General features: G+C 36.0%; 1 protein-coding gene across 8 annotated transcripts; it reads right to left on the reverse strand.

Moving 5' to 3' along the window:
- Window positions 1-2,542: 2,542 nt before the first annotated feature.
- LOC103704203 (GDP-mannose transporter GONST3-like) lies at window positions 2,543-12,808 on the reverse strand. Of its 8 annotated transcripts, XM_088711669.1 has the most exons (5): window positions 12,572-12,808; window positions 11,562-11,810; window positions 9,967-10,287; window positions 9,720-9,857; window positions 2,543-3,890 (listed from the first exon to the last, which is right to left on the reverse strand). In XM_088711669.1, exons 4-5 carry the CDS (start codon window positions 9,840-9,842, stop codon window positions 2,751-2,753), a joined length of 1,263 nt encoding a protein of 420 aa, XP_088567795.1. In that variant the 5' UTR covers window positions 9,843-9,857; window positions 9,967-10,287; window positions 11,562-11,810; window positions 12,572-12,808; the 3' UTR covers window positions 2,543-2,750. The 8 variants fall into 8 exon arrangements, with proteins under 8 accessions (XP_088567795.1, XP_088567797.1, XP_088567796.1 ...); XM_088711671.1 differs by lacking the exon at window positions 11,562-11,810 and having other exon boundaries at window positions 9,967-10,200; XM_088711670.1 differs by lacking the exon at window positions 11,562-11,810 and having other exon boundaries at window positions 9,967-10,278.
- Between the last annotated feature and the right edge of the window lie 314 nt (window positions 12,809-13,122).

Genomic DNA, 13,122 nt, shown 5'->3' on the forward strand with positions numbered 1-13,122 from the left:
ACAGTAATCCTACGTGGCCTCCACTCCTCCGATCATTACCCAATCCAATGATAGTATACCTGCTTTTGAGATCGGAAATCCAAAGTTACCAGGGTAGTGATCTTAGGCAAAAAGTTGAGAATAAAAATACTTCTTAGTTCAGCATAAAAAATTAATTTATTAATATACCGTTAATATATTATATCAATGTTATATATGTATCATACTATATTGATATTATATAAATTATATTTATGATATATTATTAATCATATTATTAATAAATGATAATTTTAAATTATAGTAGAAATATATTGTTATATTCTATTTTTATACAATAAAAGTATTTAATATATTACTTCTATTTATCTTATTTTTTAATCAAAATAATTATTACGATTAAAAAAATAATATATTATAAATATAAATAAAATTATTAATTCTATAGTAATAATTAATATATATTTATTGGATTAATAATTTATATAACTAATAAATATATTTTTATAAAATATATTAATAATTAATATAATAATAAATATACTAATATTTTTATTATAATATATTTTATATGATTAATAAATATATTTTTTATGGAATCTCTCCGGAATACCTGATATTATATGATGGGTGACTTCGGATTTTTAATTACCAAAATATAATATACCGGACATGATGATTTTAAATTATCGAGAATCGGATTATTTTTCGATAAGGATCATCGGTGATTTAAGATCATATCTGTGATCACTTTTGGTCACCAAATGCTACATTAATTTAGTGATCTAACGCTAGGTTTGTAAATATCTTGTAAATTGAAATTAGCCATTCTCTCTGGGTACGGTGTCCTTGACCCGACACTGCTCCCTCATAATGTTCTCAGAGAAATATGTATGTGGGATCAGATATGTCATATGCGCTGGCCCTGTGAAGTCATCCCATAAAGTCATCTATAGAATGAAACGTAGAGAAAAGTTCAAAAGTAATACCTGGGGTTGACACAAATTATGGATTGATAGGATGTGTCCAAGGGGAGGTGAACAGACATGTTGCAATTTAATCTTTGAGCCTTTTTGTCTCCCAAGATTTTCTTATTCCAGTGTAACTCAGGCATAAAAAAGATTGAAGCATGCCTACACCCTTCCAAGGATGTGGGACATCCTCTCTCTATAATCCAAAATTCAGTTTTTTTATTTTAATTTGCCACAGCAGCAGCACATGTAATCCTTATGTGATTATATCAACCTCAGGCTTCCGCAAAAGATTTGTTTATCTTAGATTTTTTTGATAAATTATTTAAAAAAATATAAAGAGGGAGATTGTGGCAAAGGTGAGTAGCCATAGAGATAGTAGGGATACTAATGGTTTGGATGCCAGGTGGCGATATGGTAAAGGTTTCGATAATGGCAGTAGTGGCGAAAAATACTGGTAATGCAATGGAGAAGATGACGATGATAGCCAGAGTATAGTAGAGGTGGTAGCATGAATAAGGATAACGAGGTGCTAGCTATATATAATGAAAGTAACAACGATAGCTGTGGTGGCATGTAACAACAATAATGATGGTGATGAGAGAATTTATGATATGATGAAGAAGATAATAATGGGGGCGAAACTAGCAATGATGATAGTAGTAGAGATTTTGATGATGATAAAAAAATATTTATTTTTTATTTTTCAAATTATTGAAGTAAATTTATTATTATTATTTTTAAAAATAATAAATAAAAATAATAGAAACAAATATATTTTTATTTCGATTTCTATTATTTTATGTTTAAAAATAAAAAATAAAAAATAAAAGCAAATGCCAAATTTAGAAGGGGGGCATATCTAGAATCCAGGCCCAGTCTCCTCCAACCCAACAATCGCATCATGTTTTGGAGGCAGTAGTATCATTTTTCATGTTTTATAATCCTTCAACCTGACAAGCAATATGAATCTAAAAATATATGGTTTACGAGCAGAGTTCACCTCCCCAGCAAACGAGTTTAGTCCCCCCCAACAACCCCAATAATAGCATCATCTTCCTTTCTCTATTTTGCAGGCAACAAAATCATCTTCCATGCTTCACAATCCTTCAACCAGACAAACAATATGAGTTTTTAAAAAATATATGGCTTATGATCAAAGTTCACCACCTTAATAAGCACCAGTGAAATTCAGCTGTTGCATACAACACAGTCCAAGATAAAGCCCATCAAATGCTATCATTTTACTGTCCAGTGGAAGATTTTATATATTTTCAACTTTCTAGCCTTGTTGGAACATCAGAAGCCCCTCTTGTCAATGATCAAGATATAGAACATATATCCTGTAGGTGAATTCAGAGGTGGCTCAAACATGTATCCCATAGATATATAACATCTACATTCTTGCATCGCCTTTGGAGTTTTTGCAAGACAAATTATTTTGTCTATATTCATTATCCACAGAAAGATTTGTTTCTAGCAGGCAGAATAACCGGCTTTTGTTTATAAATTGACAGAGCCCCTGCAATAGCTGAGAATAATCTTCACATTCCAAAACAACCACAATCAACAATTAGAGGGGTACGCATACATTTTTCTCCCCCAAACATGTTTTTTGATATTTCCACCTTTTACTTATCCAAATCTCAAAGGTCATGATTTTCACCATATTAGACATGTATCCCGCATGAAAGTCTCTTGTGTCACTCTTCCGAGTGCAGATTAACATTTAAAGAATACTGGAATTGATGATTACTTATGAATTGTGCCCTCAAAGGGACCACAAGTTAATTGCAAGAATCATTTTGGGTCTTCTGAAACAATAACATGCTTTTTTTCAGTTGAATCAGTATCTATATTCTGCATTTCTAGCAATTGCTGCTCCTCCTCATCATTGATTGGGGCCTTGGTTTCATTTTTAGTTGCCTTAGGCTTGGAGGTAGACTGCTGATAGAGGACACCTCCAGACATGCATATCAAGAGACCAATCGTTCCCACCAGGGTGGAATGCTTATCCCAGATGACCAAATTTATCACAACAGTCAGAAGCTTGTTCACTATTCCAAGCACTGTGAAGCCAGTTGCTGAGATTGCCCGTCTGCAAGAGAACCCAAAGAAGGAAATAGACAAACCAAACAAGCATGATAGGGCCACGGGCAAAACCACGCCAAATGAGTACCAGTCGGATTCATCAGAGATCTCATGCTTTATCTTATTCAACTCTCCCATTATAAGCAGCTCCAGGGGAAACAGCATCAGTGCTTCCAGGTTGTTGTAGAGCACCAGGCCCCATGTGTTAAGCCCTACGGTCATGACGACATGCTTAATGTACACGAAATCTATTGTCATGCTCGCAAGGTAAGCCAAAGCCCAACTGTAGGCAGTCACAGTGAATTGGTAATCTGTCAGGACATAGATCACACTGCCTCCAAAGATAGTGGCAAGTGACATCCATGTCCGAAGCATGGGCCATGGCTGCTTCAGGTAGAGTGTCTCTCCAATGGCTACAAATATGGGAACAGCAGATCGGAACACAATGAAAGTATCAACATTGGCATGGAGGAGTAATTCGCTATTTGTGAAGAGAGAGAGATAGAAGATGGTAGCAGCAGGCAAGAACTTCCACATGGTCTTGAGGTCAAGGGGGTCATGGTCCACAAGTTTGAGACGTCCACATAATAGAACTCCAAATGCACTAGTGAAATATTGCAAGGCAGTCAAAGCACCTGGGTATGGAAATTTCGTGACTGCCCATTTGTTGATTATGGAAAGGAGTGATGCTGATATGCAATAGCCAGCAGCTACTCCATATACCGATGCTTGCTGTGCTAAATTTACTAGTGTGTCATTCCAGGTCACCTCATTTTTTGATGTGGAAGAAACTTCGCCTGTACCACTTGAAGAAATGTCCTTCAGAGTCTCAGCTTCATTAGTAGACATCTGCAAGAAATCATAAGTTGCTCAACTTCAGACATGAACATATGATAAAACAACAGTGAACAAATTAAAACAAACCAAAAGGAACTCTAAATTTTCTAGGTGCTGGGCTCCATTTTAGACAAAATTAAAACATTAACATAGATTTATAACTAATACTTTGGACAAGTAGAAGCATAAATTTTGGTGCATGTCTGCCCATATGATTAATGGTGTACAGCTGTATGGTTCCTTTTCTTTCGGTTGCTGATGTCGCTATGATCAGACATGAGTTGAATGTTGCACGTTGGATGCTTCAAAGCATAGGCGGTTTGCACAAACCTGGGTTGAGCTAAAATTTACGGCCAAATATAACCAGTTCCCCAGCAAAACCATTTTTATTTCTGAACCACAAATACCCCAAAGGAAATGCATAACCACGTAAAGTCACAGAAAGTGTGTCTTCATGGTCATGGTTGGTGGAATTGACCGTATTAGAAATGTCATATTGGTAAGTGAGTAGTATCCCATCTATCCTTTATACTGCTGAAGAAGGAAGTAATTAAAAATTTAAGAAAAATGGCAAAGCCAACAGAGATGAATCCAAACAGAGGCCTAATGAATTTATCACACTGCATCAATAAACATGCCCAGTATGTCAGTCCGCTACCTTCATAGATCATTGCGAGAGGATAGAGAAGACTTAAAAGCAAGGTACATCGTCTCGGTACGAGGCCACATACCGATGCCACCCTATTACCGTGTCAGAATGTTTGGTATGAGGGCCCGTTCGGCGTACCGAGCGTCGCTACGCCCTCCGTACCGCATTACCGGTATTGAACCAATATGGTGCAGTATGCTCTATACCGCCTGGTCCAATACCGAATGGCATACCTTGCTTAAAAGTGTTTCATTGCAATAATATAGATTACCTAAGGTAATTATCAAGCTGCATCTCTCTCCAAGCCTCAAGTAGTCCATGGAACAACCAGCTTTGCTGTTGCCAACTGATGACCAGGTAGCTTACTTCAGCCTGATTGTTTCTTTTTTAGCTAATTGAAAGCCAGTAGATAAATCATTCCAGATTAAACAATTTTTGATTCAATAATTCATCTTTCTGATTTTTTTTTGAAATAAACTTCTCTCCTTCCACAGCAACAATTATAGCAATTCTAATATAAGCACCTGATTTCTTGTCTAGAAACCAAAGAGGGAGAGTTTATCCATCCATTTATAAAGGCATGTCATTACTATTCTCCTCTCTGCATGTAAGTATGAAACAACTGAAAGATGGCATCATTTTATTTGGGATCCGCTATAGGTAGAATGCTCAAACTCCTATTAGAGACTCCTTGTCAAATGTGTTAGAGACATTAGAGCTACAAGCATTCAGATGGAAATATAAAAATTAGTTGTGTGCAACTATCCTGATTCCTGACTTACTGAAGACCAACTTCCTAACCTTGGAGGAAAACATTTCCTTTGGAAGAGCTAATACAGGTACCAAACTCCTCAAATTTTTATCTCTTGAATTCCAAATCAAATATATGCCAAGTGAAGCTCCTTAAATAAATCTAATTTGCAGAACAGTTTTATAAAAAGGGCTCCTACAAAGGTTAACAAGTCATAATTTAAGGGCCAATCAACTCAAGCAACCATGATTAAAAAATATTCGACTTCCATTCCTGATGGAAACATCATCATATCTCAAGCATTTTGCTTGTTGCCCTACAGGATGATGCAGGAGCATTTTTTGGGTCCATAAAGTAGTCAACGAAAGTCCAAGAATCTAAGCTTCTTTTGTAATTTTATTTGATTCAAAAATTGTTTATGTTTGATTTATGTATTTTGTTCTTTCATTAATCGATATGTTATAGATAGCAAAGCGTCTAAAAGTTACTATTCATGTCTCTGTAGCATAAACAGTCTACACTACAGTAAATGTGACCTTTAAAGAGTCTACTAAATGGTCAACTAGGTGGTTCATTAGTGAGATTTTTGAGGAGTTTCTTGATTTGTAAGAGTACTTGATGACTCCAACTAGAAACTTTCTAGGGGTTTTGTTGAGTCTATAAAGAGTCCAGAAAGGTTCTGTTGCAAGGCGATGTGTGCTGAAACGGTTTTATGAAGTAAAGAAGGCTGTAAGCTGTTTGCAGCCCCTTCCTCTCTCACGTACCTCCTCCAGTCTTTCTTTTCCTCTCTTCTTTCTCTGCTAATTCTCTGCTCTCTATATTATTTTCTGTCAACTGCTTGCCATTATTACTTCTAAGACTATCAACATATTTCAGTTTCCTTTAGATATCTTTCTAGTATCGAATATCACTGCATCGAAATACATGTTAATTTCAATATCAATAGAGATTTTGATATTTATTCTCTATTATTTGATTGTTCGGGTCTGAAAGTTATAGCTGCCTGTCTAAATCTGTGTGTGTTATGCATTAAATTGCTGAAATCTGATTATAACTTTACAGTGAACCATTCAATTAAGCCTTGAAAACCCTAAATATTAATTTCTCCTATTCTCCTTCACAAATAAAACCCTAGAGTAGAGTTATCTGATCCCTTCTTCACCGAGAAAACTGAAATTGGTTCTTTGTTGTCCCATTCTCAGGACTTGGACAGCAAGCAATAAAGCCGCTTTAAACCCTAAAGGGTCCTCTCACGCAATAATACAGGCCATCCAATTTGGTCCTGCATCACAGGACCATCGGGGAGCACATCCAACTAACAAGCTTCTTTCAAAACCTGCTTTAAAGAACCCTCCCCTATAGACTATCTTGGTTATTTCCATATATAGTAAAAACTTAGCAAGACACATGACCACCTTGAAGTCAATGAACACTAACTCTTCTAGTATCAATGTTATCCAAAGATTGAAAGTTTCAGCCAAGACTGATCTGAAACTGATTGAAATTTTCCATTTCGAATAGTTTCATCTAGTTTTGGCCAGTCTAATTTAGTTTTGGTCATTTTTGTTGGGGATGGGGATAAATATGTTTAGTGTTTTCTAAAGTTCATCAGTATAATTTAGTCACACCTATATCTAGGGATCTAATGATCTCATGCGTTATTTTCATCTAAATTTCGTCATTCCAACGGGTTAGAAGCATCTATCTCTAAGTCATAAAAAACACTGCAATATGTCTCGAAGCTTTTATTATTTTGGAGACCAATATATATAATTGATTTTTACTCTTGTTTTGTTAGTTCATACTTGGTTGAGTGATATTTAATATTTTAGTTAATAATTAGTACATTCATATAAAATTTTTAATACTTTAAGCTTCGATACAATTTACTTTTCAGCCGGAAACCACACGAAATATTAACCATGGATAACATAAAACCGTAGTTATTAAACCTGGATTAACTAGTCAAGATGAAGACCTAGCCAGACCGGTTTCCCCAAAAGATCAGAAATGCAATTGATTCGGATAAAACCCACCGAACTGGGCAATTTTATGGAAAAAACAATGACTTGGCCAGTTCATTTGAAATTATCCATTTTTTCCTATTAAGCAAATGCCAAAATTTCCCCGATTTCAAATGCATATCTATTTTAAAAATGTGGTTGTTTTGATCTTTTGATATCAATAAAAACTATATTGAAAAAATCCTAAATTAACCTGTCTCTACCCCAATCCCCTTCTTCTTCCTCTCTCCATTGAGATCTATACTAGTCCAACAAATCCATGTCCAGTGCCAATAGTCTACCCTCCTTTCTCTCCAACCATTCAACGCCAATGGTCTGGCAATGGTGACAAGCACCCAAGGAAACCAACCCTATCTCCTCTTGCCTCTCCCTCCTAACCTCCCTTGTGGCTTGCCACAATGCCTGCCAACTAGCCATCTGCCTCCCTACCTCCCTCGAAGCTTCCCTATTGTACCCCCTCTATCTATCCCCCTAAGTATTACGACAGTACTTGGTACTCTCTGTCTCCCCCCCCCCCTCTCTCCCCCTCCCCCTCCCCCTCCCCCGCTTTGCTCTAACATAAACGGAAAAAGATGATGCTAAATGTTTTCATAATCTTTGTTATTTCTCTCTGTCCATCTTCTTTTTCATCTACTCCTATTAAGAAAAGTAAAAGAGGAGGGGGTGCGAGCTTAACAGATGAATATATTCAAAAACAGAACTAATCAGATGAATCTGATGATCTCAATGTGAATGAGAATTGTGAACTAAAAGGGGGAGAAGGTTTGGTGGGATGGATGCTGCATGATCCCATGGATGGTGAGATTTTCCAGCAAGAGATAAATTTGGGGTGAAAATTTGATACGAATGGATCAGAAGTCAAGTGTTATAGTCCCTTGACACCACATGTACCTAACCATATGTTTATGAAATATATTTCAATTCTGAATTTTGAAGTCTATTCATCTTATATTGGATATTTCATTATTATTTTCTTAAACAAGTACATGAACCATGGATTATTGTGAAAAATAAATTATTCAAACATTAAGTATTTAAGTATAAAATTATCTATGATTATTCATATTTATATATAATTTCTAATTATTTTATAATTTTTATTTTTTAAAAAAATATTTTAATATTAACCCGATCTGATCGATTGACTCCATGTTTGGACTACGTGACCTGACCATTTCACTAGGTTGATCTCTAATCTGGGTTAACAGCTATGATTAAAATGCAGTGAAATGAGGTGACTTGCCATGATTTATTTTATTTCATTTTCTTTTTTCCTTTTCAGAATTTTTTCTGGCCTTTTTGCCCGAAAACAGCAAAAATATAACTCTACTGAGTGGATTAAAACTGAAAAAGAAATTTTAAAACCTTGGCGTCGCAATGTCATGCTTTGTCCTTTCTGGCAATATGTAAAACAATTTTCTAGGCGACTCCAGCATCAACTTTCTGGAACATGGACATGAAAACAAGTAGATTGGCAGGAAAGTTCCTCATACTGACTGAACTAGGCCTCTGATGCTATTCTCTCTTGATGGAGGTCTACACTTTAAATTAATCTTCCTTAAAAAAAGAGTGAAGATATAAAAAGGCATTTTCCACAATCTAAGCAGATAGCTGAACTGCATGCAGCTAAAAGCTTTCCATTAAACAGGTTCGGTAGAAGTGACCAGTTCATGGTCCTAACAGCCTTATATGCCCTTGCTTAGCACCTCTGGAATTTGAAAAACTTCATGAAATTTATGAAGAATGAATAATACTTGTTGTGGAGTAAATCTAGTTCTGCAATTCACATAGAAACATCAATAAATAAAAATTAATCAAGAACAATAGCACAATGGTGCCTAAAAACATCATATAGAGAAGATAATGCTTGCATCTGCAATTTACTCAGAGCCTTTACCAATTAGCTGATTATTAGATATATCAGTGTTGGCCATGTATAAATATGTAAACACAAAGCATTGTAGCCAAATAACAAGTTAAAAGTAACAGGCTGATATTTATGTGCCAGAACTGGATGCATAGATATTATAGAGACAGCAAGTTAAAAAACAAGAAGAAAATTTGGAAAGCATAGCATGTTAAAAGTACATCAACTCAACAATTAGTACATGCATACAAACATAAAATCAAGATAATAAGGTGGCAGGAGAAAAATAACTAGAACTTAAAGAGGAAAAGACCTATGGGTAAGGGGTAGAAAATTTAAGAAAATAAGAGCTGCATACAGAAATACAGAACTGTTTCATTCTAATTACTTGGGGCAGTCTGATATATAAATAGAAGAAATTTCCAGCATAAAAGGATGGATAAGAAGGATTTAAGTGTTGGTGGCACAGCACATGAAGTGCCATACTGACACATTTCAAATGCACATAAAACATAGAAAAAAAGGATCTCAATCCCCTTTGGTTCAGTACCAAGCAGTACCAAGATGAATTGATCTGTGTGGAACCAACATAGTTCGATACAAGTGGCACAGTTTCATACAGGGTGATACCCTGCACTGCATACAAGTCTGCCCCACGCCAGCACCAGCCCATGGCATTTCGGCATCACTGGCATGGATTTGCAATTCAGTCCACATTAGAAAGTAGAAACGATAATATTCCTTCCATTTACAGCTAAGCAGTCCTCAAACATTGGTTTCATTAGTTCGAATCTTACCTTTAAACAAAAGCTTTCTTCTAGAGTGGCGAATGTCTGCAGTCTCTACAGCAGTTCAACCAAGGTAGACAATGCATCTTCGTACAGTAGAAACAATATCATTTTCTTAAACAATCCCAGTGTTACGGGATTTGGCTTGAAGGCGAATCACACATCATCCCTATCAGGATCATTTCTCTTTTACAGGACAACCACAAAAACTCTAATAACCCCTATGACTTGCTGAATTTCGAGCTGGAAAAGTACATGGTAGAGCAGCATCACTAAGCTATTTAGAGAATAGAAGAACATAGAACTCCTCTGTACAGAAATCTGCAAAACCTACAGAGCACATCTGTATCAACACAAATATGTACAAGTCGGCAGATATCAAAAATCTTGCAACAGATTTTTCTTGAATACATCATATTGTTCCATATGCATTATATTATTTTATAAGAAAACTGCCAGCAATCCCAAGACAAATATACATATACACAACATGATAAATAGAGGTATGTAAATATGTTATATTTTGAGCAGTAAGGTACAATATATATGAATCTATCAGAAATTGAAGGCAGGAGGAAAATGCCTGATGCATACAGTATTTCAAAGAATGTGTTGTCTGATATCTTTAAGTTTTTGTACTCACTTTAACATTCTATTTCACACTAATTGTCCGCATGAAGCCACATAATGAGTATCTTGAATATGTCACTGTTTTAGTATATGGCTATCTGTGAAGTGAATATTTGACGGTGTCATATATGTAATAACTGGTGAGTTACAAACTGTTTATATTACTTAGCTAGGTCTAATTACAAGCATTGAAGCAGCCCTTTCCTTGACCGTAGTCTAGGAAAGCCTCATTTTATTTCATGCAAAGAGAATAACAAAAAAGAAAAAAGTTTTCCATGCAGATTATTTTAATGCTAATGGCAGCTGTTAGCCAATGCATCTCCTTATGAAGTTTCTAGTGAAAAATAAGTTTCCAATAGTTCCTACTTTATCATGTTTTCCTCCTCTTTACTTTGATATCATCTTTGATATGGCAACTGGAAGGCATCTAATTAAAGAGCATGCAGTTTACTTGTTCTAACTATGACATCAACACTTTCAGGTATGAAAACTTTGTTCTCATATAAAAGTTGTAGTTGTCTGTTTGAACATGTGCGGTGCATCTCATTGCGCCTCTTTATTTCTTATAAAATAACACATTTTCTCATAGGAACGGGATTGGACGGTCGGGACGCCCCCGTCCTGCCTGAACTTAAAACCTTGGTATCCAACAAACCCAAACTTTATGCTCTCTGTGATTTATTCATTAATATTGTCTCTATGGAACTCTGTGCAGGTAGCATGCAGTATATCTTCTTAATAGCATTTGACTTTGTCTATACAATTATTTTTTCTGTCCTGAATTGATTTTCTCTAATCATCTGTATGACCTGGGAAGCCTGCATCATCAATGAAAAAAATATCTTTTTCCCCTTTTCTTCACTCTTTCAAAGTTCAAAGATGTCAAACTGTCCCTCTCAACCATAGTATTTAGTATCTTGAGCTTACACAGGATTTTTTCTAAATCATATATTCATTTTATATTATTAATATACCTGCCATGTGATTAGATCATACGCTGATGAGGCGCCACTGCATATAAACAGGCCTGAAGTTGACCCTTCTTTTATCTCTTTGTATTTCTTCACTCTATATGGTTATGGCATCTCAATTGTGCCGAATAATTCAGCCTTACTGAAAGCCAAATATCAATGCATCTCATAAGTTGACCAGATGCCTGAAGTTGACCTCATTTTCAAACCAGATGCCTTTGCTTTTCTTTCTTCTATTCATGCTTGGAAGACCTATAACATACATTTATGATAACTCTACCACAAGACAAAGTTCAATAACTAGTGTTTCTTTAGCAGGCAATACAAAATCATAGAAAAACAGCATTTTATGTTCAGTCATGTTGACTCAAGAAATTCAAAGAATATAAAGAATCATCAATAACTGAACAAACAAATGATAATAGTAATCCCATGACCTGAGCAGTAATAAGTTACTAAATAACGTTAAATAAAACCACTCCATCATCGAGTCACACTTGCATTTCTTATTTCATTAGTAACTAATTTGGATGTAAGCTATCAAAACCATCCGACCATGCTTTCAAGTCTAGCATCGAACTTAAGTCATTCCTATTCATAAACAAAAATTAACACATACCCAAGCTACCACCAAAAGAGAAACTTTTAACCATTCACAAACAAAGAAGAAGGAGAAGAAGAGCAACAAGAAGAAGAAGAAGAAAGAACGAATTTTAAGTCTTCAGTACTCAGTGCGAGAAAACTAACAAATTGGCTTGTCTCCAAGCAAATATCAATACGAGTTCCGTTCCAAACCTAATGCAGTCAATTACCAAATCTTCTACTTTGGTAAAAGAATTTAGAACATAGAATCAAATAATCTTCCAACTTCATAGCTCCAGAAATCCTTTGAAAATGGTATTTTACCCTAAAATTCGCCAGAAGAACCAAAAATCCAACCAAGAAACGAATTTTCAACTCATGGAACATAAACTAATCGAGGAACAGAAGCTATTAACGGAAGGAGAACTCACGGGAGAGCTACATTTGAATCAACCCGCCTCCCGGTTCTTTCTTCGGGGCTCCTCCAGAGTCCAAGACCAGATCTCCCCGATTCGAATCCCCGCGTTCTTTTTTTTTTCGGAAGGGGGTTTCAATTAGATCAGAATTCGGGAGGAAAATAGATGGAGAGCGAGCGCCGGACTTGGCGGTATGGGGATCTCGAGGGTTTGATTTCGACTCAGCGACCCGATGGTTGGCGTCGGACAGCGAGTGCGGGTATTTGACTCTGTTCACGCCGCCCTTTGCGGGTCCCACCTAGGAATCGGACACGTGGCCATAGGTGAGTGGTTCGTGCGTTGGTCAATGAAATAGAAAAAGGGTACGGGATCGGAAGAGGTGCAGCGATCTCGCCCTGAAGCCCGGGGTTAGCATAAAGTCAGCTCCTCCGTGGCCGCCCCAGAAGTATTATAAATTTAGAATGATCTTTACTTAGTTAGTAAACTCTATTTATTCTTAAGTATAATTTAATAGTAACAACTAATAATAACCATCTCCTCTTTGGATTAAACTTCCTGCTAGTTGT

This window comes from Phoenix dactylifera, chromosome 15 (assembly GCF_051530095.1).
Source record: "Phoenix dactylifera cultivar Ajwa chromosome 15, Ajwa_hap1_PhDact_Kaust_v1.1, whole genome shotgun sequence".
Classification (NCBI taxonomy): Eukaryota; Viridiplantae; Streptophyta; class Magnoliopsida; order Arecales; family Arecaceae; genus Phoenix; species Phoenix dactylifera.